Source organism: Hyperoodon ampullatus, assembly GCF_949752795.1.
Source record: "Hyperoodon ampullatus genome assembly, chromosome: 13".
NCBI classification, from domain to species: domain Eukaryota; kingdom Metazoa; phylum Chordata; class Mammalia; order Artiodactyla; family Ziphiidae; genus Hyperoodon; species Hyperoodon ampullatus.
In genome coordinates, this window is record NC_136926.1 from 49,195,843 (window position 1) to 49,222,609 (window position 26,767).

Consider the following 26,767-nt stretch of genomic DNA (forward strand, 5'->3'; position numbering starts at 1 on the left):
CGGAGCCTGTGCTCCACAACGGGAGAGGCCACAATGGTGAGAGGCTCGCATACCCCCCCCCCAAAAAAAAAAAAAAAAGAAATGAAGACAGCCTAAGAGACCGCTGGGACAACATTAAACACACCAACATTCGCATTATAGGGGTTCCAGAGGAGAAGAGAGAGAGAAAGGACCCAAAAAAACATTTGAAGAGACTATAGTTGAAAATTTCCCTAACATGGGAAAGGAAACAGCAACCCAAGTCCAGGAGCACAGAGAGTCCCAGGCAGGATAAACCCAAGGAGAGACATGCCAAGACACATACTAATCAAATTGACAAAAATTAAAGACAAAGAAAAATTATTAAAAGCAGCAAGGGAAAAACGACAAATAACATACAAGGGAACTCCCATAAGGTTAACAGCTGATTTCTCAGCAAAACTCTATAAGCCAGAAGGGAGTGGCATGATATATTTAAAGTGATGAAAGGGAAGAACCTACAACCAAGGTTACTCTACCCAGCAAGGATCTCATTCAGATTTGACAGAGAAATCAAAAGCTTTACAGACAAGCAAAAGCTAAGAGAATTCAGCACCACCAAACCAGCTCTACAGCAAATGCTGAAGGATCTTCTGTAAGTGGGAAACACAAGAGAAGAAAAGGACCTACAAAAACAAACCCCAAACAATTAAGAAATTGGCAATAGGAACATACATATTGATAATTACCTTAAATGGGAACGGATTAAATGCTCCAACCAAAAGACACATGCTTGCTGAATGGATACAAAAACAAGACCTATATACATGCTGTTGACAAGAGACCCACTTCAAACCTAGGGACACATACAGACTGCAAAAGAGGGGATGGAAAAAGATATTCCATGCAAATGGACATCAAAAGAAAGTTGGAGTAGCAATACTCGTATCAGATAAAATAGACTTTAAAATAAAGAATGGTACAGGAGACAAGGAAGGACACTGCATATTGATCAAGGGATCAATCCAAGAAGAAGATATAACAATTATAAATATATACGCACCCAACATAGGAGCACCTCAATACATAAGGCAAATGCTAATAGCTTTAGAAGAGGAAACTGACAGTAACACAGTAACAGTGGGGGACTTTAACACCTCACTTACACCATGGACAATTCATCCAGACTTAAAATTAATAAGGAAACATAAGCTTTAAATGACACAATACACCAGATAGATTTAATTGATATTTATAGGAAATGCCATCCGAAAACAGCAGATTACATTTCTTCTCAAGTGCACATGGACCATTCTCCAGGACAGATCTCATCTTAGGTCACAAATCAAGCCTTGGTAAATTGAAGAAAACTGAAATCATATCAAGTATCTTTTCCAACAACAATGCTATGAGATTAGAAATAAATTACAAGGGAAAAGAAATGTAAAAAGCACAAACACATGGAGGCTAAACAATACGTTGGTAGATAACCAAGAGATCACTGAAGAAATCAAAAAGGAAACTGAAAAATACCTAGGGACAAATGACAATGAAAACACAGCGACCCAAAACCTATGGGATGCAGCAAAAGCAGTTCTAAGAGTGAAGTTTAAAGCAATACAATCATACCTCAAGAATCAAAAAAAAATCTCAAATAAACAATCTAACCTTACATTTAAAAGAACTAGAGAAAGAAAAACAAATAAAACCCAAAGTTAGTAGAAGGAAAGAGATCATAAAAATCAGAGCAAAAATAAATGAAACAGTAACAAAGAAAACAGTAGCAAAGATAAATAAAGCTAAAAGCTGGTTCTTTGGGAAGATAAACAAAATTGATAAACCTTTAGATAGACTCATCAAGAAAAAGAGGGAGAGGAATCAAATCAATAAAATTAGAAATGAAAAGGTAGAAGTTCCAACGGACACTGCAGAAATACACAGCATCATAAGAGACTACTACAAGCAACTCTATGCCAATAAAATGGACAACCTGGAAGAAATGGACAAATTCTTAGAAAGGCATAACCTTTCTAAGACTGAACTAGGAAGAATTAGAAAATATGAAAAGAACAATCACAAGTAATGAAATTGAAACTGTAATTAAAAATCTTCCAACAAACAAAAGTCCAGGACCAGATGGCTTCACAGGTGAATTCTATCAAACATTTAGAGAAGAGTTAACAACCATCCTTCTCAAACTCTTTCAAAAAATTGCAGAGGAAGGAACACTCCCAAACTCATTCTACGAGTCCAACAACACTCTGATACCAAAACCAGACAAAGATACTACAAAAAAAGAAAATTGCAAACCAGTATCATTGATGAATATAGAGGCAAAAATCCTCAACAAAATACTAGCAAACAGAATCCAACAATACATTAAAAGGATCACAGACCATGATCAAGTGGGATTTATCCAAGGGATGCAAGGATTTTTCAATATACACAAATCAATCAATGTTATACACCATATTAACAAACTGAAGAATAAAAACCATAAGATCATCTCAATAGATGCAGAAATAGCTTCAGACAAAATTCAACACCCATTTATGATAAAAACTCTCGAGAAAGTGGGCATAGAGGGAACCTACCTCAACATAATAAAGGCCATATATGACAAACCCAGAGCCAATATCATTCTGAATGGTGAAATACTGAAAGCATTTCCTCTAAGATCAGGTACAATACAAGGATGTCCACTCTCACCACTATTATTCAACACAGCTTTGGAAGTCCGAGCCATGGCAGTCAGAGAAGAAAAAGAAATTAAAGGAATACAAATTGGAAAAGAAAAAGTAAAACTGTCACTGTTTGCAGATGACATGATACTATACACAGAAAATCCTAAAGATGCCACCAGAAAACTACTAAAGCTAATCAATGAATTTGGTAAAGTTGCAGGATACAAAATTAGTGCACAGGAATCTCTTGCATTCTTATACACTAACAATGAAAGATCAGAAAGTGAAATTAAGGAAAATCCTATCTACCATCGCAACAAAAAGTATAAAATACCTAGGAATAAACCTACCTAAGTAGGTAAAAGATCTGTACTCAGAAAACTATAAAACACTGATGAAAGAAATCAAAGACGACACAAACAAGTGGAGAGATATACAATGTTCTTGGATTGGAGAATCAATCTTCTGAAAATGACTAGACTACCCAAAGCAATCTACAGATTCAAAGCAATCCCTATCAAATTACCAATGGTATTCTCACAGAATTAGAACAAAAAATATTACAATTTGTATGAAAACACAGAAGACTGCAAATAGCCAAAGCAATCTTGAGAAAGAAAAATGGAGCTGGAGGAATCATGCTCCCCAACTTCAGACTATACTACAAAGCTACGGTAATCAAGACACTATGGTACTGGCACAAAAAACAGAAATATAGATCAATGGAACAGGATAGAAAGCTCAGAGATAAACCCACGCACCTATGGTCACTTAATCTATGACAAAGGAGGCAAGAATATCCAATGGGGAAAAGACAACCTCTTCAATAAGTGGTGCTTGGAAAACTGGACAGCTACATTTAAAAGAATGAAATTAGAAAACTCCCTAACACCATACACAAAAATAAACTCAAAATGGAGTAGAGACCTAAATGTAAGACTGGACACTATAAAACTCTTAGTGGAAAACATAGGAAGAACACTCTTTGACATAAATGACAGCAAGATCTTTCTTGATCCACCTCCTGGAGTAATGGAAATAAAAACAAAAATAAACAAATGGGACCTAATGAAACTTAAAAGCTTTTGCACTGCAAAGGAAACCATAAACAAGACGAAAAGACAGCCCTAAGAATGGGAGAAAATATTAGCAAATGAATCAACGCACAAAGGATTAATCTCCAAAATATATAAATAGCTCATGCAGCTCAATATTTTTTTTTTCAAAAGCATATAACATTTACTCTTATAGATCAACAGGTTACATGTTCTTTTCTGTTTTTCTTTACAAACCTTAAAAATGTTAACACCATTCTAAGCTCATTGGCATTACAAATACAGGCTTTGGGCTGAAGATGGCCCATGGGCTGTAATTGGTTGATTCTTACTACAAAACTTTCTCCATGCAGCTCAGTATTAAGCAAAATACAACCAATCAAAAAATGGGCAGAAGACATAAATAGACATGACTCCAACGAAGACATTCAGGTGGCCAAGAGGCACATGAAAAGCTGCTCAACAGCACTAATTATTAGAGAAATGCAAATTCAAACTACAGTGAGGTATCACCTCACACCAGTTAGAATGGGCATCATCAGAAAACCTACAAACAACAAATGCTGGAGAGGGTGTGGAGAAAAGGGAACCCTCTTGTACTGTTGGTGGGAATGCAAACTGATACAGCCACTATGGAGAACAGTATGAAGATTCCTTAAAAAACTAAAAACAGAACTACCATATGACCCAGCAATCCCACTACTGGGCATATACCCAGCGAAAACCATAATTCAAAAAGACACATGCACCCCAATGTTCACTGCAGTACTATTTACAATAGCCAGGTCATGGAAGCAACCTAAATGCCCATCAACAGACGAATGGATAAAGAAGATGTGGTATATATATACAGTCGAATATTACTTACCCATAGAAAGGAACAAAATTGGGTCCTTTGTAGAGATGTGGATGGACCTAGAGTCTGTCATACAGAGTAAGTCAGAAAGAGAAAAACAAACATCATATATTCACGCATATATGCGGAATCTAGAAAAATGCTACAGATGAACCAGTTTTCAAGGTAGAAACAGAGACAGAGATGTAGAGAACAAACGTATGGACACCAAGGAGGGGAGAGTGAGGCGGGTGGTGGTGGTGGTGTGATGAATTGGGAGATTGGGATTGACATATATACACTAATATGTATAAAATAGATAATAGATAATAATAAGAGCCTGCTGTATAAAAAATAAAATTATATATAAAAAAACAAAAAATTAGTAATTGTATATAAAGGAAAAGTGAACAGTCATTATAATTAATCAACTTTCTGGCTTAGGTTACTGGGTGAATAATGTTCCTTTAATTGTACCTGGGAACACAGAAGAAAGAAATAACTACTTTCATATGTTTTGAATTTGAGGTGATTCAAAGATATATATAAATAAATGTTCAGTAGGCATTGGGTATATGGGTCTTATAAAAAAAGTGAAATCTGAGCTGGGAATCTCAAATTGATATAAGCATACAGTACATAAATAACATGCATCCAAATGGTATTATCCAAACGGAGAGTAAAATGAGAAGAGGACATGTCTGGGAGCACCAGTATTTTCAATATGGTCAGAGGAAAAATGATCTGCCATAAAGACTGGGAGGAATATCTACCAAAGTAGGAATAAAGCCTGTTAGAGTCAAGTTAGCAAAAGACATTAAAAAAATATAGAAATGGGATTTTTCCAGAAGGAGAAAGTGGTCAACAGTTTCATTTTCAACACTACACAGAATAAAATTTTCCATTTTACTCACTTTAATGTGTTGTATACGCACATGTGCCTGTACATTTCAGTGTCGTATTCAACAATGCATAAGTTACTGCTGCATAATAAGCCACTCTTAAACTTAGTGGCTATAAATATTCCCCGTTTCATTTGCTCATAATTTTGTGAGTCACCATGTAAGATGGGCTCAGCTGTGTGGTATTTTTGGTCACTAATGTGACCTCAAACTAATGCAGTCATCTGGCAGCTTGACTAGGATAGAATAGTTCAAAACAACTTCACTCACAAGTTTGATGGTTTGTGCTTTCTGTGGGTTGGGTCTGTCCCTCTACTTGGTCATTCATCCTCAAAGAGGCTAGATTAGGCTTCTTTACCTGGGGAACTTACAGCAGTAAGAAAGTGAAAGCAGAAGCTTCAAGGCTTCTTGACACTTTGCTTAGCAGTTATATGACATTTCTTCTGACGTATTTGTTGTTCAAAACAAGTCACAAATCCAGTCTATGTTTAAAGGTTGAGAGAATAGACTGTTAATGGAAGAAGGTATAAAGGAGGAGGGTAGTCATTTTTAATCCACCATTATCTTACCTTTGACTCCAAGGATATACATGTCTCCTATATGTAAAATGTATCAAAGATTTAAATATAAGTGCTAAAACCATAAAACTCAAAGAAGAAAACATAAAGGTAAATCTTCATAACCTGGAATTTGGTAATGAATTCTTAGATAAGACAACAAAAGCATGAGCAACAAAAGAAAAAAAAGATAAACTGAACTTCGTCAAAATTAAAAACTTTTGTACATCAGGGAACATGATCAAGAAAGTGAAAGACAACCTACATAACTGGAGAAAATGTTTGCAAATCATATATTTGACTAGGGTCTAGTAATCCAAAATATATAAAGAACTCTCACAACTCAAGAACAAAAATATTTGAGCTATGAAGAACAGTTTGGTGGTTCTCAATAAGTTAAACATACAACTACCATATGACAAAGTAATTCTACCCTTAGGTATATACCCAGAAGAATTGAAAACAGGTGCTCAAATAAATCCTTTTATATGAAGGTTCATTTCAGCCATATTTACAATAGACAAAAGCTAGAAACAACCCAAATGTCCATTAACAGATGAACAGTTAAACAAATTGTCATATATACATAGAGTGGAATACTATTAAGCCATAAAAAAGGAAGTACTGATACATGGTGCAATGCAGATGAACCTGAAAATGTTATGCTAAGCAAGAGAAGCCAGACACAAAAGATCACATATTATATGATTTCCTTTATACAAAAACTCCAGAAAAGGTAAATCCATAGAAATAGAAAGCAGATTGTGGTTGCCAGGCCAGAGTAGAGAGTTAAATGAGGATTAAGTCTTTAATGTGTGTGAGGCTTTATTTTGCAGTGGTGAAAATGTCCTGGAACTAGATAGAAGTGGTGACAGCACAACTTTGCGAATGTACTAAATGCTGCCAAGTTGTTCACTTTAAAACAGTTAATTTTATGTTACGTGAATTTCATCTCAAATAAGCCTAAAGAAATTAAAATAAAGTATGAACTACAGTTAGTAATAATGAACAAATATTGGTTCATTAATTACAACAAATGTACCATACTACAAATGTACTGCACTAATGTAAGATATTATGCAATGTAAGTATATATGAAATCTCTGTATCATCATTCCAATTTTTCTAGATGTCTCAATCTGTTCTAAAATAAAGTTCATTTAAAAAAACCAATGTTATTTAGGAGAATATAAAAAATTACCTAACTAAAAGAAATTATGTTAAAGAAAAAAGAATATGGCCACAGCTTTTAAGTTGTGGGGTTAAACCCAATGAGATTAATATGAGACCCTGAAGTTCTTAGAATTGAAACATTTTGGACTAAAAAACAAGAGAGAGTTCAAAATACAAAAAAGCTTCTGAGCTTCCAGCTTATTATGGCAGTGTTATGGACTGAGCTGTCTGCCCCAAAAATTCATATGTTGAAGCCTTAATCTCCAATGTGACTGTATTAGCAGATAAAGTTAAATGATGTCACAAGTGTGGGGTCCTAATACAATAACACCTGTGTTCTTATAAGAAGGGGAAGAGACACCAGTTCTCTCTCAACATATGGGCACAGAGGAAAGGCCATGTAGGGACACAGTGAGAAGGAGGCTGCTTACAAACCAGGAAGAGATTCCCCAATAGAAACCAACCCTGACAGCACCTTGACCTTGGACTTCCAGCCTCTAGAAGAACTGTGAGAAAATAAATTTCGGTTGTTTAAGCCACCAGGTCTATGGTATTTTGTTATGGCAGCATGAGCAGACTAATACAGGAAAAAGCCTGCGATAGCTATTCAGGTCTATTATGAAAATCAAAGAGCAAAGAGCTCAGAGAGTAGATTAAAGAGACAAGGAGAACAACAAATTCAGAAACTATTCCCAGAAAGCAGAACTGAGTCCTAAATCAAGAAACATTCCTTGGTCCCAGGTGTGGTAGACCTAACATCATGTGCTCTGATAAATTTCAAAATTTTATGCATTAGTGAAAGCTATGTGCCTTTCATTCCTCCCCTTATGGAAATGAGAATGTTTTTTTGTGATGATTCTGTACCTGCTTCACCATTATATGCTAAGTATGCAGGAACAGTATTTAACTTCTCATTTTAATTCACATATTTCTGGGTCAAAAAGAAGCTGCACCTAGGAAATATTGCCTGCGTCAGATCTTTTGCAGTATGTGTGACCACGGACGTCTGCATGATACCATTATGGAATAAAACTTCTTGGGAGCTGGTGATTATAGTTTGCATTTGGATGGATGGTTCATCATGTTGCCAATAGACTAGCTAATAAACTGCTACATAAATAGTTCCCAAAGACTCATGTCCCCTGGCATCCACATTTTATCTAATACTCTACTGGATTAACAGGGGGACTGATTATAGGCTTGGCTTTGGCCAGTGGGACTTCAGCAAACATAACACAAGCAAAGCTCTACTAAGCACTTACCCATTGAGATTTGTCCTCTTAAAATACTCTCCCAACCACCAGGCATGTGAGTGAGGCCATCATTATCACTATTTCCAGTTGACTTAGCAGATATGTGCAGCCACATGATTGGCCCCAGGCAAGAACCAACAAAATTATCCAGCTGAGCCCAAAACAAATTGCTCAACGGTAACCAAATAAATGCTTGTTCTAGCCACAAAGTTTTAGAGTGTGTGTGTTTGTGTGTATGTGTGCGCATGCACACACACTTGTAGCAATAGATAACAGAAAAAACAGTGGTTATTTTTCTGAAGATATTTTCATTAGAATAATGAGGACCAAATACAGATTGCAATGAATAAATGGGTAACTGGGAGGTGAGGGATCAGAGATACTAAATTTAGGCAACTCTTTTCAGATGTTTCATGGAATGAGAAGAGAAAGTGAAAAGGGGATATATTTAAAGGGATGTATGGGATGAAAAAACTTCTTGAAAACAGGAGAAATGTCAATATTTTAAACGTTGACAGGAGTGAGTTAATAAAAAAGGAGATTTGGAACATAGGATGGTTGGAGCAACGCCTGATGGAACAAGATCCTTGCAAAGGCACGAGATGGAACACAGGTGAAGGGAGAGCCATTGTGGCGGGGGTGGAATCTTCCATGGAAGGACAAAGGGAATTATGTTTGTGGAATTCAAGGACGTGCATAGGTGAGATAACAGGGGTTTGAGGCATTTCTGTTATTTTATCTCCTGTTTTCTTTGGGAAGTAAGAGATCACTGAGTAGTGAGGTGGAGGATTTGGAAACCTGAACAAAAGAGAGGACTAGAGTAGCCACCAAAGAATACTAGGGAAAGTTCTGATTGACAAATAGAATAATTTCAGAGCACTATGAAAGGTCCCATTGAGGTTGGAAACCATGAATGCATAATATCTCAGATTTGGATTATTGTGTAATGTTCTCCATCACTATTCAGCCGCCTGGCTGTAGGAGTGAAGATGGCTGACCATCAGAGAGAGCTCATTAGATTTGGCACTTTGTCAGACTAAAAGGACGGCAGGATAAAGAAGTAAAGGACCAAATATTCCAATTGGTGAGTGTTTTAAGAGATGAATTGGTTAGGCAGGGAAGTAAAAGAAAATGGGTATGATAGAATGGGAAATGGTGGATGTGTCAAGTTTGAAGTTTCAAATGAAATAGAATTAACAGAATGAGAGGACTCAAAGTATTTGGTCAAGAGGGTCAGATGATCAAACACTAGGTTTCGGAGTTAAAAACGGATACAAAATGGTGTAAGCAAAGCAACGTTTTCCAAGTATAAGCATTTGAACATTCATGTTATTGGGTCCTCATAGCTGACATACCTTCAGACATAGAGATGACTCAGTACAGTGGTGAACAGAGTGGTCATAGGTCTCAGACACACCTGGTCTGGATGCTAGCTCTGGGAGAAAGGAGAAATCAACCTTTGCAATCATTTTCCTCATCCATAATTGGGGATAATGGCACTTTCTACCTCACAAGGTTTCCATAAAGATTCAATAAAATCATGCATATTAAAGTGTTTAATACAGCCCATGATATACAGTAAGCACTTAATAAACATTAGCTTTATTATCATTGTTATTAATGATACAGTTATTATTTTTGTACAATATATTCTTTATATTTTAAAGAATCATTTCTAAATACCTTCTCTCTAAGCCATTCTTTTAAATCATAGTAGCATCTTAATGATTTGTATTGATTAAATGAAGAAGAAATTTTCAATTTAGTAGAGATCATTCCAAATTAAATAAAACTATCTCTATTCTTAGGCAGTCTGGGAGAATCAGGTGGAAGAAAAATAAAACAAAAACTCTTATTTGTATAGGAAGTTATCCAGGTGATTATTTCCATCATTCTTCCATGTCTTCTCATTCTTTGCAAAAACAAGTATAGATAAAATGTTCACAGTAACTCTACTCTGAAAAATTTTCTTTACAAGATTCAGAATTGCAGTTAAACGTCTATGAGTGGATGGACAAACTTAACAGCAGCTGGCTCATTTACATAATATATTTACACAAAAAGGCTGGTTTTTCAGTTTTCCTGAAGATAAGCTATAAAATATCTTAGCTTATTTTGTGAATTACTTTTATCTAAGGTAATATTTTAGCTGGCGCATTATCCATAGTGTTTAACAGTTCATTAACTGCTCAGAATCCCAATCAGGATTGGGTAATGAACATGGGCTTTGATAAAAGAGGGAGTGTGTTCAAATCCCAGTTCTGTCGTGACCTTGAACAAGATTCTCAACTACTTTAAATTATTATTTCCCCATCTATCAGTTAGACATAACATTAACAATTCAACAACAGTTTTGAGTTATTACAATGGTTTATAATAGCTATTATAGTACAGTTACTATAATTGTTTATTAAAATACCTATGAATCTATTTTCATCATTTTTAACAACATGCATAATTGTTAATTAAAACACATGTGACATGTACAGCATATCATATTAATTAATATTAATTCTCTTCTATCTACTTAATATACTCTTCAAGGCCCAGGGCACTATTAGACCTGTGACCTGCGAAGCATTCTGTGAAGGGGTATTCTGGTTTGGGGAAATAAAAAAGCAACAGAGATAAATATAATACTAATACAGAATGATATAAATAATATTGTAGAAATAACAATACACATAGCTAATATATGCTAGCACTTTATCTAACACAATATTATTATCACGATTCCCATCTAAGTTCACAGAATATGTGGCTCTAAGGGCTGTGATCTTAAAGACGGCACTCTAATGACTCTGGAAGGAAACTACACCCTAGATCAAGCATGATGAGGGCCCATCAGAACTCTCTCAGAGCCAGATCCAGTAACAGTGGTGAAGGAAGGGAAATAGCACAAATCTCTGACAAACTTATCTTCCTGTCTGGGCAGTGTAGTTGTGCATTAATTGCTTAGAAACATAATATTAGTAAAATGTATGAGAAGGTTTTTTAATCATTCCTAAATCATCCTTTGAAAATAACTGAAAGTTTCAGTGATTTCAAGATTGAACTCCCTTCAGAATAATAAAGGCAAACTTTATCAGTTTAAAAAGACAAAGGAAGAATCATTATATTCTCTTTTAACAGACCTGTTGAGTATTTCTTTAGAACAAAATAACTCATTAAAGAGGGCATTCTATCCTTTTATACACCAATGTACTCAGCTAATCATCTAATCAGTTTAGTGTCCCTAAAAAGGATGTAAATGCTATTTAATTTACTAGTCAAGTTGGCTATGGAAATTACTACTTAGCATGATTGCCTGTGGATAAAGAACAAACACGTAGGGAAAAAAAATCTATTTAATAAGGTCATTTCACCCTTCTGAAATGACACTATCAAAAACATGTCTAGATTAGTAAATTATGTAACTGAGCCAAGATTCTATAAAGTAGTCCAAGAATCATTAAAAAAATAATAATTCCCCAGGTTCTTTAAGTAACAGACGCTTATAGGCCCTATAGAGCTTACAAAAATGTTAGCATGTTAATTATCACTTACCTGTTTCAGATGCTCCTGTATTTTAGACTCCACATCTTCAATGTGTGAAATTATTTTGTTGACACATGGTGCTGGGATGTTTACTAAAGCACAGCTTTTACGTCGGCATGGGTGGCTAAAGTAAATGCCTTCATTCACCCCTATAGATAAAGCAGACAGAGGACATCAGTTCACAGTCATATACAGAATAGTAAACCCCGATGTTCAGAATGTACAAAAAGTATTCTGCTTTACTAGTACTAACACTCAACCTTTCTTTAATCAACAGACTGATAAATGTCAGAGAATTACAGAATTAACCTTCAAATAATCTGAAAGCTAAAATAAAATGATCATTTATAACTTAAACTGTAACAAATAAAAATAAATCTAAGAAAAATAAAACTTCAAGAAAGTTAAAAAGTTAAAGTGTTCCATAGTATCATGAAAAAATAAAGAAAAAAGGTAGAAACCAGTTAATCCATTTTTCTAAATAGATCCTGAATCACTTAAAAAATGACTTTGACATGTATTTTAAATTCTCCCCTTAAAGAGACCCCACATGTTCCAATGTAAATAATATCTAACCACTCAGGCATTGAAGAAGTTCTTCCTTAAATCCAGCATGGTTTCTCTTGCTGAAAAAAAAATAAAAGCAGGTCCCTATCATCCTCATAATAACCTCATTTTCTACCTTCCATCTCTAAAAATTGAAGTCTCATGCGAAGAGTGACTGATGTTCTCACTATGGCATTCAAGTTGTACTCATCATAAAATCCACTCAGTCTGATGTGCCTCAGTGATTCTAATCCTGGCATGTTCCGAATCAACTGAAGGTTGCAGAAGCACAGCAAAGTTGTCCGTGAAGACTCCACCAAACTGCTTACTTGCAGTCTTTTTGCCTCTAAGGACTCTACTGGTCTGGATTACAGCTGCAATCACTGATCTTAAATGTAAGACACAGAATAGGCTCGGTGCCTCAGTGAGAACAGTCTGATGTCCTCATTGCAGTTAACCTTGAGGAACACAGAAGTAATGCTGTTGCCTCCAGTCTGTGCCTTTTGTTTCAATGTCAACACATAGAGATGGTAAATATTTTAGATAGCTTCATTTAAACTGCAATCTTTTAAATATCTTTAAATGATATCTCATAATATTCTCCTCCAAAAATGCAATCTCTGTCAAAATGGCATGTGTTTAATTTATAAGTGTTTACTCTATCCCATATATATTCATATCCCATATATAAAATATTAGCCCATATAGATATATATATATATATAAACATTTTTGAGCACTAAAATATGTGCCAAACATGGAACTGTGTTAAGTATTTTTTTTTTTTTGCTGTATGTGGGCCTCCCACCGCTGTGGCCTCTCCGGTTGCGGAGCACAGGCTCCGGACGCGCAGGCTCAGTGGCCATGGCTCACGGGCTCAGCCGCTCCGCGGCACGTGGGATCCTCCCGGACCGGGGCACGAACCCACGTCCCCTGCATTGGCAGGCGGACTCTCAACCACTGCGCCACCAGGGAAGCCCTGTGCTAAGTATTTTTGATGTCGCATATTATTTAATCCTCACAACAATCTTATGAAATGGGATTATTCTCTTGATTTCAAATGTGAGGAAATCAAAGCTTAGAGAAGTTATATAAAGTTGCCCTATTCCACAGAGCTGGGATGTGGGAGAGCTGGGACTTGAACTATATCTCTCTGGCTTTAGAGTGTAAGCAATACCATGAAGGTTGTTTTTATATTTTTTAAAATGTGGCAGAATAAAGAGAAGCAGTTCTTAAAATATATTTCAGGGTACCTCTCAAAAATTTCACATATCACTTGTTTTTGAAATTCAAATGTTCCTTCAAGATATCAATGCTGGGCCTCCCTGGTGGCGCAGTGGTTGAGAGTCCGCCTGCTGATGCAGGGGATACGGGTTCGTGCCCCGGTCTGGGAGGATCCCATATGCCGCGGAGCGGCTGGGCCCGTGAGCCATGGCCGCTGAGCCTGCGCATCCAGAGCCTGTGCTCCGCAACGGGAGAGGCCACAACAGTGAGAGGCCCGCGTACCGCAAAAAAAAAAAAAAAAAAAAAAAAGATATCAATGCTGATATTCTAATGTATTTTACTATGCTTTGACCACAGTGAACACATATACTCAGTATGACTATTTTTGTGTGTTATATTCCATTTTACCTCTTTAGTTCATACACAGATATATATATATATATATATATATAGTTTTTTTTTTCATCTCTGTAACAGTCTAAGGACCAAAAAACAAGCTGGTAGAAAGTACATATTGATCTCTTATCCAAACGTCCTGATAGGGCATGTTGCCCTTCCCCAAAATTAAGGTTTTAATATAGCACATTTAGCAACCAGGCAGTTGCCCTTATACTCAAAAGCATTGTTTTGCTTCATTAAATGTGGAGAAAGCAAGGATAGCAATGACTCATTTAACATTTTTCTACGTGTGCCATTCTCAACCTACTAGGTGAGTATTAATTAATTTCCATAACACTCCATGGTTTAGGATTAACATTTTACATATGGTTAAGTGGGGAAAATGAAATACTGTGAAGTTAAATTTTGCACTGAAAGTCTGTAGAAGACATGGCATCACAAGCAGCACAAGAAAGAACAAGAATTCAGGAGTTCTTATTACTGCTTTATTCTAATACATGCACAGTGTAAGTTAAAACTTTCCTTTCCACTTCTTTTTAATTTTGCCCACATTATAGATACACTTAGGTCACTAAACTAGGTGTCCATGGTCACTCATTTTTCAACTTGACTGATAAGTAACTGTGCTTTTTTAAGCTAAAACTACTCAGATTTCTCACTGAATAAATGAACTAGTTGGCAGGGTGTTATATAAGATCATTTTCACCTAAAATGCTGTGATACAATGAAGCCACAGTTTTAGTTAAACATAAATGGATAGAGCTCCTCCTCATGAAGCCTGTGCACAAAGGATCAGGGTGAGTATTTCAAGAATTAAGCTCAGGCAGGACACTCATTCGCTCTAAAAAATCTGCCCAACTCCAATTTCCTTGCTCAGAATCAATGCATAAGAGCAAGATCCTCCTGGACCTAGGCCAGAGATGAGGTTTGTTGAGACTGCAACATGAAACTTTCGTTTGAGAAAAAATACGGACAGCCTGATTGTGTGGACAAATGGCAGTTTATGTTCATTAACTGTCAACTCTTCTTGCTCAGTGAATTTGATCCTTACATAATTTACTCACACAGGCCCAATAATTTAAGATTTTATCACTACCATCCTTCCTTCTCTTCTGATTTTAATATGTAATTCCTTTACATCCATCATCCCAGGTACTGTATCATTCCTTTATCTGACCTCAGCACTCTGAGTAAAAAACTTATCTGAACACAGATTTCTTTTCCACATTTGATTATCCCTTTTAACATCTTGATTTTCTTCCCAAAATGTAGAATAAGCTAGTGCTCTTAAGTTTAGCAATAATCTCTTCTCCTTGCAAAGCCTCTGTGTGATAAACAGAAAGTACCTTTAACTTTTTTTGTGAAAAACGAAGTTCCTTTTAGTTTTGTTATACACTGGGGGTGGGGGAAGGGAGAAGGAGATCTTTCCCTAAGTAAAGAATGAATGGGCTGATTAATTGATAAAATTATCCAATCTAGAGACTTCCCTTGTGGCGCAGTGGTTGAGGGTCCGCCTGCCAGTGCAGAGGACACAGGTTCGAGCCCTGCTCCAGGAAGATCTCACATACCGCAGAGCAACGAAGCCTGTGCACAACTACTGAGCTTATGCTCTAGAGCCCGCGAGCCACAACTACTGAGCCCGTGTGCCACAACTACTGAAGCCTGCATGCCCAGAGCTTGCGTTCTACGAGAAGCCCCCGCTCGCCGCAACTAGAGAAAGCCCAGGTGCAGCAACGAAGACCCAACGCAGCCAAAAATAAAAAAATAAAATAAACTGAAAAAAAATTATCCAATCTGAAGAAGAGAAAGAAAAATGAACAAAAAAGAACAGATCCTCAAGGAACTGTAGGAAAAAATCCATCAGTCCAACACATGTGAAGTTGAGGTTCTGGAAGAAGAGGAGAATTAAATTTGGAGTGAAAAATAACAGAATAACAGCCAAAAAAATTTCAAAATTTGATGAAAAACATCAATTCACACATCCAAGAAGCTCAACAAATCTCATACAATTAAAATATAAAGAGAACTATGTCTGGGAACATCATAGCCAAACTGCTGAAAACCAATTGAAGAGGAAATCTTTAAAGAAGCCAGATAACAAAAGGACACATTACATATAGGGGACATGGATATGAATAACTGCTACATTTCCCATAGAAACAATATAGGCCAGGACATAATAGAAAAATATCTTTAAAATACAGGCAAGAAAGAAGGAAGGAAGGGAGAGGAGAGAGAAACATTAAAAAAATATATTTGACTTCATCAAAGTCAAGACATTCATCGTGCCTCAAAAAGATATTACAATATGAAATGACAAGCAAGAGAGTGGGAGAAAACATGTATATATCCAACAAATGACATATCTGGAATGTGCGGAGAAAATTTACAACTTCCTATATAGGAAGACAACCCAATAAAGAATGGGCATAAGACTTGGAATCTTCCAAAAGACAATACACAAATGACTAATAAGCATGTAAAAAGATGCTCAGCTTCCTTAATCATCAGAAAAATGCAAATTTAATTAACAGTGCAGTACAACTTCATAATCACTAGAATGCCTAAAATTGAAAAGACTAGCAAAGCCAATATTAGTGAGGATATAGAACAACTATAACTCATATATTGCTGGTGGAACTGTAAATGACTTTTGGAAAATAGTTTGGCAATTTCTTATAAAAGTTAAGCATACACTTATCATATGACTCAGCATTCCCCTTCTATGTATTTACCCAAGATAAATAAAAATCCATCTATAAAAAGACTTGTGTGTAAATATTCATAACAGCTTTATTTATAATAGCCCCAAATTAGAAAATCCCAAATTTCCATCAATGGTTGAATAGATAAACTATACAGCACTCATGCAAGGGAATACTACTGAGTAATAAAATGAACAACTACTAATATATGCAACATTGAAACTACTAATATATTCAACAACATGGATGAATCTCACAGACCACTTTCTGAGTCTTTGAAAGAAACTGGACACAAAAGAGTACAAACGGAATGATTTCACTTATTTAAAATTTTTAAATGTTAAAACTAAAATCGTATCAGTGGATATGAGGGGTGGAGTGAAGAGACAGTGACCACAAAGAACATGAATGAACTTTCTGAAAAGAGTATCTATATCCTGTTTAAGACGGTGGTTAAATGGATGTATACAGTTGTCAAAAGTCATTGAACTGTATACTTAAAATGAGTAGATTTTATTATACTTAAATTTTACCTCAACAAATTTGTTTGATTAAAAAGACCACCAGCCATTCCCTAGTGACAGAATTCAATAACCTTGTACCACTCTCCTTCTCTTTTAACTCATTATACAGAATATGGTAGAAAATACTTCTTTGAAATGTTCTTCTTTAATAGCTTTCTTTTACTTCCTCATTGCCTATTTCTCCTCATATTCCTTAATCATGACTACTTGGTAAGAAATAATCTTTCCATTTTATATTCTCTCCCTTAGTCATCTCCTCTGAGTGCTTGACTCCTAAGTAAACATCTTTAGACTTAACTTTACACTGAACTCCTTGCCAAATGTATTCCAAAACCTGTCCTTCCTGGAGCCCAAGCCTAGCACTGAATGTAGGGAAGGGAAGGATGGACTTGCTAGATCCTATGCAGTATGGGGGAAGAGAATTAAAATTAGAATGTACTCTTTGAGAAGTTGATATACCACAAATAAGGAAATAAATTCAGGACATCAGTAAACTAAAATGCCAAAGTCAGAAAGGCTACAGAGGAAAATGAGCACATTTATATGATCAGATATAGAGCTGGAAAAGATTAAGGAGATGTACAGAGGGAGGTGGCAGGGTGGCAGGGTTCCGATACATTCCAAGCAGTGAGCATGGTGTCTGGCACAGAGTCGATAATCAGGAACTATTTGGCAAATAAAAGAATGATGAGAGAGTAAAGACATATCAAGATGAAAATTTCGGTTTCAGGCCCATCCCCAATATATTTGGTATTAAACATTTGGACTTTGTCAAGGACAGCAAGCCAGAGGTAGTCTTAAAAGGACCAAGCCCATTCGCAAAGCCAGTATTTCTAAAACTAAACTCATCTTCATTCCATTCAACCTCCTTTCCTTTCTTACTTCTCTTCCCATTATCAAAGGTTGCAACAGTTAAACCATTGTTGAATCCTCCTTTTCAAGTTCCTGTAACAATATACCCAGTCGGTTTACCAAATCTTAACAATTCCTTTGTAATCTCTTTAATTCCTATCTTTCATATCCGTTTATCATTCATAGATCAAACCCTTATTACCTTAAGCACAAACCATAATAAGATAATCATTTTTATAGCAATTAATAAACAGAAACCTCAATTAGAGTCAGGAGGCCAGCAGGGGGAGCTCTCACACCCTGTGATGATAACAGAGTCCAACAAGAAGGACCCCTCTTCCTTCCTGGCAAGGACTCAGCCAATGAAAAGCCATGGGCTCTTTGTTTACTATAGCCTCCCAACTTCCTTTTCCCTTATATAAAAGAGTTCTCCTTCTCTTACCGTGGGGGAACTTGCACATGGCTCACTGTGGTTTCACACTCCAAATCTGCTGATCCCAAATAAACCTATCTTTTCTGGAGAACTATCCAGCAGCTTATTTGTTTAGGTGAATAGTTTCCATATTTCCTTCTGTAACCAAATAATTCTGCATAGTGCACTCAGACTCATACTTCCAAGCAAAGGATTTGGTAACATAATATCTCCAATCGAATCTATATAGGACCAGAGACTGAGCAATAATGAAGTTCACACTTTTGAGCCTGAAATTTAAAATGTTTCTTGACTGTCCCTCAATCATTTCTAGCTTTATTTTAACAAATTATCTTTAAATTTCTGAATCTTTCCTATGCTGTAGTCAAAATCTATTTTTTCCGTATTTTGTGTTATTTCATCACATTATTTGACTCATTCTGTGGTTCTTGCTTAATTTCCCTCCTCACATTTCTTTTCATATACAAATACATCCTTCAAGATTCAGTTCAAATCTGTCCTTATCCATTAACAATCCTCTTAATTCTTAGAGGCCATACAAACTTGTGTTACTCAAAACACTAAAGATTCTTGTCCACAGTATTCATTTGTCATACACTACTGTGATACTGTGATTTAGAATAAGCAATATGTATTTGGTCTTCATCTGTTTCTAGCACAGAGTTCCTAAAACCCTTGTAATTTCCTAACTGATGAGAGCAATGAAAGTGTCCTTTGTTAATGAGGTGACTTTTGGACCCCACCTGAGGATGGGGACTCAGGAGAACCAATCTTGTGATTACAGAGTTGGAACTTTCAGTCCCGCCCCCGACCTCTGGGGAGGGGAGAGTGGTTGGAGGGTGCATCAATAGCCAATGGACAATGATTTAATCAATCTTGCCCATGTAACGTAGACTCCATAAAAACTCAAAAGGACAGGGATTGGAGAGCTTCTGGGCTGGTGAACACATGAAGATTTGGGGAGACCAGCACACTTCGAGAGGACATGTAAGCTCTGTGCCCTTCCTCCATATCTCACCTTACGCATCTCTTGCATCTGCTGTTGCTGAGTTATATCCTTTTTTAATAAACCAGTGATCTACTAAATAAAATGTTTCTCTGAGTTCTGTGAGCCACTCTAGCAGATTAGTCAAAACCAAGGCTGGGAGGGGTGTAATTGGAACCACCAATCTATAGTGGTTGGTCAGAAGCACAGGTGACAAACTGGGCTTCTGACTGGCATCTGAAGTGGGGCAAGGGGTAGACTTGTAGGACTAAGCCCTTAACCTATGGGATCTGACACTATCTCTGGGTAGCTGATGTTAGAATTGAGCTGAATTGTAGGACACCCAGCTGGTGTCCAAGAATGGCTTAGTGGTGGGGAAACCCCATGGTCACACATTGGAATTGGCTGCAGAACCTTGTAAATACTTTGTGTCATCTTTGTTGTTACTCTATACAACCATGCATTTCTATTGTGTTGTAATAATTGGTGTATAATTATATTTTATTTGGCTTGCAAGATTATACATTCCATATAAGAATCATTTCTTAAATATCTCTGCACCCTAATAGCACATGTATATTCCAGTGTCTTGAATTAATTGGTTAATAAATCAATAATTTGATATTTTAAAAAATTTGTCTAAAACTAACTATGGCCCATAACTAACTTTGGGCAATAAACTCTAAGCCAGAACATTAAAATTCTATTCAATATTTCTATTGAACAGAAACAGATAAATAATCAGAAGGGTAACTTATCCCAATTTTATCCTGCCAAACTAACAACCTGCAGAGCAGAGATTTACCAAAATTTAGATTAAATATTTTAATAAATATGGAGTTCTCCACCAGCATGATCTGAGAAGAAACAAATATGAAACTCTATACATAAAATGTATACATTTCATCATCTCTTTCTACTTCTTACAACATAAGATACCAGAAACACTTTCTGAGCTAATGTTTCATGGATTTTCAATGAACAATTTTTAATTCTGGATTTCACACACCAAAAACATTAGTCCTTATTCTTTTTCTTCTAAGAAACATATCCTCAGTGAACTAGAAAGCTTCTAGCACTTGCCAGTCCTGGCATGAAGGATAAAGAAAATGTTTATTTTAAAAATTCATACATTTCTGAAATTGTAAACAATTCTTATGAACCAAATTTTAATTAACAATATACTATTAATAAAATTTATTAAAATATTATATTCTAATATTATATATCATTACTCTGTTAACTATTAATGATATTTACAGTGTATTTCTTAATAAAAATTTAACACTGACATCACAAACTAATGAGTGAATATAAATATAGCTTATATAGGTTACTATACAATTTAGATTCAGTCCTCACCTTCAGTATTTGTCATTTTATTTTCATGAATAATCTCAACAGCTTCCTTAGGGGCACCAAATAAAACCAAAGCTTGTGATGTGGCACTGTCTTTTTAAAAGAAAACAAAAATTCCAGGAAACAGTTAATATTCATTTTAAAAATAAGCAAAATAATGTACAAAACTATGTTGTGAAGTGCTGTCTTTGAAAAAGCAACTAAAATATCGATATTAAACAAATCCCACAGTAGAATATCTTTAGATGTTTTCTGTGTTTTTCATTTGGCTTAACTCTCACAAGAAGGTATTCAAAATAGCATGCAGCTAATTAAAAGCAGAGAGATCATCCAGAGTGACATCACCAAAATGGTGGGGTAGGAGACCCTAGACTCCATCCAACAAACTTCAACAATTAGACAGCTATCCACAAACAAAAATAGCTCTGGGAGAGCTCAAGAGTCCACTTAAAAAACTTCAGCAACATAGTGGAACAACAACAACAACAGAGAATAACCACACAAAAAGGAAAGGAAGACAGCTTTATTTTGTCTGAATAATCCCACCCCCTAGGTCCACACTGCTCAGTGCCAAGAGGGAACTCTCTGGTCTGAAATAGTTCCTCTCACTAGGAAAGGGTGAGCAACCAGCTTCCCCACCCTTTTGGGGCACTGCACAAAGGACCATCTTTGGTTTCATCCCACCCAGAGATCAGCAAAGCTGAGAAGTATAAAGATGGCTTGGCACAAGGAAGAATGGCAGGCACTACCAGTATCAGTCATGCAGCAGCAGTGATCATGCTTTACAGTGGCCTGCTCTGCAGAGGACCTCAGCTTCTTTGCTGGCAAAGTTGTCCTTCAGAAATGAAGGAGAAAGAGTTTCCCAAACAAGAGCTGAGGGAGTTCATCAACATTTGACTTTCTTTACAAGATATGCTGAAAGGAGTTCTTCAAGTTAAAAGAACACTAATTAGCAACACACAAACATGAAAATATAAAACACATCAGTAAAAGTAAGTATATATTCAAATATAGAATACTCCAGTACTATGGCATATATTAATCACTTAACCCGAGTATAAAAGTTAAAGGGCAAAAGTACTAGAATAGCTATAACTGCAATAATTTATTAATAGATACCAAATAAAAAAGATGCAAATTGTGACATCAAAAACACAAAATGTGGAGGGTAGGGTATAAAAGAGCAGAGATTTTGTATGTGATTCAAATTTAGTTGCTATCAGCTCCAAACAGACTGTTATATCTATAAAATATTTCATTTAAGCCTTAAGGTAACCACAAAGAAAAAACCTATAGTATTACAGATACACAAAAGAAACAAAGTAGGGAGTCAGAGTATACCACTATGAAAAATCATCAATTCGATAAGGAAGACAGCAAGAGAGGAAGAAATGAACAAAGGAACTACAAAACAGGCAGAAAACAATCAACAAGATGCCATTAGGAAATCCTTACCTATCAACAATCACTTTAAATGTAAATGAATTAAAACTCTCCAATCAAAAGGCACAGAGTAGTTGAGCAAATTAAAAAAAAAAAACAAGACTCCACTATATATATATATATGCTATTACAAGAGACTCATTTCAGCTTTAAGGGCACAGAGAGGCTCAAAGTGAAGGGATGAAAAAAGATATTCCATGCAAATGGAAACGAAAAGATATCAGAGGTAGCTGATCATATATATATATATATATATATATATATATATATATATATATATCTTATGACCTCATATATATTTATGTCAGACAAAACAATCTCATTTACAATAGCATGAAAAGAACAAAATGCTTAGGAATAAATTTCACCAAGGAATTGAAACATCAATATACCAAAAACTGTAAGATATTGATGAAAGATATTGAAGAACGCAAACAAATGGAAAGAGTTACTCTTCATGGATGAGAAGAGTAAATATTGTTAAAAATGTCCATTCAATTCAATTCTTATCAAAATTCCAATAGCATTTCTCACAGAAATTTTTTTAAAAATCCTAAAATTCATTTGGAACATCAAAAGACTCCTAATAGCCAAAGCAATCTTGACAAAGAAGAATAAAGCTAGAGGCATCACACTTCCTTATTTCAAACTGTGTTACAAAGCTGTAACAGTCAAAACAATATGGTACTGGCATGAAAACAGACACATAGATCAGTAGAACAAAACAGAGAATCCAGAAATAAACCCATGCATATACAATCAATTAATATTTGACAAGGGAGCCAAAACTACTCAATGAGGAAAGGATAATCTTTTCAATAAATGTCGCTGGGAAAACTGGATATTCACATACAAAAGAAAGAAACTGGACCCCTATCTTACATCACTCACAGAAATTAACTTGAAATGGATTAAAGACTTAAAAGTAAGACCGGAAATCATAAAATTCCTAAAAGAAAACACAGGGAAAAAGCTCCTTGACATTGTTCTTGTAAGGACCTTTTGGCTATGACACCAAAAACACAACCAACTAAAACAAAAATCAACAAGTGGGACTACATCAAGCTAAAAAGCTTCTGCACAGGGACTTCCCTGGTGGCGCAGTGCTTAAGAATCCACCTGCCAACGCTGGGGACATGGGTTCGATCCCTGGTCTGAGAAGATCTCAGCGCAACTAAGCCCGTGTGACAAACTACTGAGCCCGCGTGCCACAACTACTGAAGCCCGCGCGCCTAGGGCCCATGCTCCACAACAAGAAGGAACCACAATGAGAAGCCCGCACACTACAACAAAGAGTAGCTCCCATTCAACGCAAATACAGAAAGCTTGCACACAGTAACGAAGACCCAACACAACCAAAATAAATGATACATAAAAAGTTAAAAAAATAAAAATAAATATAAATAAATAAAAAAGCTTCTGTACGGCAAAAGAAACAATCAACATAATGAAAAGGCAACCTATAGAACGGGAGAAAATATTTGCACACCATCTATCTGATAAGGGGTTAATATCCAAAATACACAAGGAATTCATACAATTCAACAGCAGTAAAACAAATAATCTGATTATAAAATGGGCAAAGGACCTGAGCAGCTATTTCTCCCATGAGTACTAACCAAGGGAACAAAAAACAAAAGACAGTACTCCAAGTACTAAAACCAAGAATGAAAGAAGGGTATTACTATCTTACAGAGTGGTTTATAAGGGAATACTATAAACAAGATTCTACCAATAAATTAGATAACCTGGATGAAATGAACAAATTCTTAGAAAGCCACAAGCTATCAAAATTGACTCAAGAAAAAACAGAAGATCTGAACAGAACTATAACAAGCAAAGAAATTAATCGGTAATAAAAAATCCTCCCACAAAGAAAAGGCCTTGGCCAAATGGCTTCACTGGTGAATATCACCAAATATTTAAAGAATGCCTCACTGATGCTTCTTTAACTTTGCCAAAAATTATACAGAAGAGGAGAGAACACTTGCCAACTCATTCTATGAGCCCCATATTATCCTGACAGCAAAACCAGACAAAATATTATAAGAAAATAAAATTATACACAAAATATTTCCTTATGCACATGGATCCACAAAAATACTACCAAACCAAAACTAGTGGCATATAAAAAAATTATACATCATGTCCAAGTGAGATGTATTCCAGAAATGTTTCAACATATGAAAATCAATCAGTGGAATACTAACCACACATTTCAATAGATGCAGAAAAACTGTTTGACAAAATTCAATCCCATTCATGATAAAAACACTCATCAAAATAGGAACAGTAGGAAACTTCCTTCACAAAGGTGAAAAATCCACAGCTAACATCAGATATTACAGGACGTTTTTCCCCTAAGATCAGGAAAAAGATAATCATAGCTACACTTTGCCACTTTTATTCAATACTTTTCTGAAGATTGGAGTCAGAGTCACTAGGCAAGAAAATTAAATAAAAGGCATCCAAAATACAATTTAATAAAGGCATCAAAAAGAATAAAATATTTAGGAATAAAATTAACAAAAGAAGTGCAAGACTTGTTTGGTTAAACAAGTTTCACTAGAATCTACAAAACTGTTGAAAAAATTAAATACCTAAATAAATAGAAAAATATCCTGTGTTAGTGGATTCTAAGCCAATTTTGTTAAGACACCAAAACTCTTCAAATTATCTATGGGTTCAATGCAATTTCTATCAAATTCCAGCAGCTTTTTGTTGTTGTTGTTTTTCAGAAATTTTCAAACTGACCCTAAAAATAACATGGAAACGCCAGGGACCCAGATTAGCTGAAATAATATTGAAAAAGAAGAGCAAGGTTGGAGGAATCATACTTCCTGATTTCAAAAATTATTACAAATCTAAATAATCAAGACGGTGTGGTACTGGCATAAGGACAAACATGTAGATCAATGAAATAGAAGTGAGATTCCTGATATAAACCCATATTTATGGTCAGTTGAATTTTATAAGGGTGCAAAGACTATTCAATGAGAAAAGAATAGTCCTTTTATCAACAGATAGTACTGAATATATGAATATAAAAGTATGAATTTTGATTCCTACCTCAAACCATGTACAAAAATTAACTCATATGGATCATAAACTTAAATGCAAGAGCTAAAACTATAAAACTCTTATAAGAAAATGAAGGGGTAAATATGACATCGAAGGAACAAGCAATTTTAAAAATTAAATTGGCTTCATGAAAATAAAAATTTTTGTGCTGTAAAGGACACTATCAAGAAAGTGAAAATAACTGAATTACTTTGCTGTACATCTGAAACATTGTACATCAACTGTAGCTCAATTTTTAAAAACTCACATAAAAACTCCCCAAAAAAGAGAAATCACAACCCCTACTATGAGCAAAAACATTCATAAATCACATATCTAATAAAGGTCTAGTTTCTAAAACATATAAAGAATTATTATGACTGAAGAACAGAAACAGACTAATAACCCAATTTAAAAATGGGCAAAAAATTTAAAGAGACATTTCTCCAAAGAAGACATACAAGTGACAGTAAACATATTTAAAAATCCTGATCATCATTTGTGATTAGGGAAATGCAAATCAAAACCACAATAAGATGCCACTTCACACCCACTAAAATGGCTGTAATAAAGTTTAAAAAAATAACAAAATTTAATAAGTGTTGACAAGGGGGTAGAAAAACTGGAATCCTCATACATTGCCATTTGGAACATAAAACACTGCAGCTGCTTTGGAAAAAAATTGGCAATTAGAAAGTTAAATATCAAGTTACCAAATGACCTACCAATTCCAGTCCAAAGTGTAGGCCCAACAGAAATGGAAATAGACGTCCACATAAGAACTTGTACTTGAATATTCATAACATTATTCATAATAGTCCAAAAGTGGAAACAACCCAAACACCCATCTACTGATGAATTTATAAAACAATATGTGTGGGGCTTCCCTGGTGGCGCAGTGGTTGAGAGTCCACCTGCCGATGCAGGGGACACGGGTTTGTGCCCCGGTCTGGGAAGATACCACATGCCGCGGAGCGGCTGGGCCCGTGAGCCATGGCCACTAAGCCTGCGCGTCCAGACCCTGTGCACCGCAACGGGAGAGGCCACAACAGTGAGAGGCCCGCGTAAAGCAAAAAATATATATATATATGTGGAATATACATACAATGGAATATTACTCGGCTACAAAAAAAAAAAGAACCTCGACAAAATTCCAGTTTAAAAGAAGGCAGACACACAATGCCAACTATTTTATCAATTCATTTCTATGAAAAGTCCAAAACGGTCTCCCATCCTCCCTCCTCACACCCTCCACTGGCCAAATAAATCCCTGCTGTGAGGGC

General features: G+C 35.7%; 1 protein-coding gene across 1 annotated transcript in view; it reads right to left on the bottom strand.

The window, feature by feature from the left end:
- The window catches only part of CCDC178 (coiled-coil domain containing 178), a gene marked incomplete at both ends in the record, with an annotated part of 388,897 nt that extends 367,249 nt beyond the window's left edge, over positions 1 to 21,648 (bottom strand). Inside the window, 3 exons of the mRNA XM_079718176.1 lie at positions 11,964 to 12,103; positions 20,985 to 21,074; positions 21,591 to 21,648. Coding sequence (XP_079574302.1) covers positions 11,964 to 12,103; positions 20,985 to 21,074; positions 21,591 to 21,648 — 288 coding nt within the window. The remainder of the gene's footprint in view (positions 1 to 11,963; positions 12,104 to 20,984; positions 21,075 to 21,590) is intronic.
- Positions 21,649 to 26,767: the final 5,119 nt, after the last annotated feature.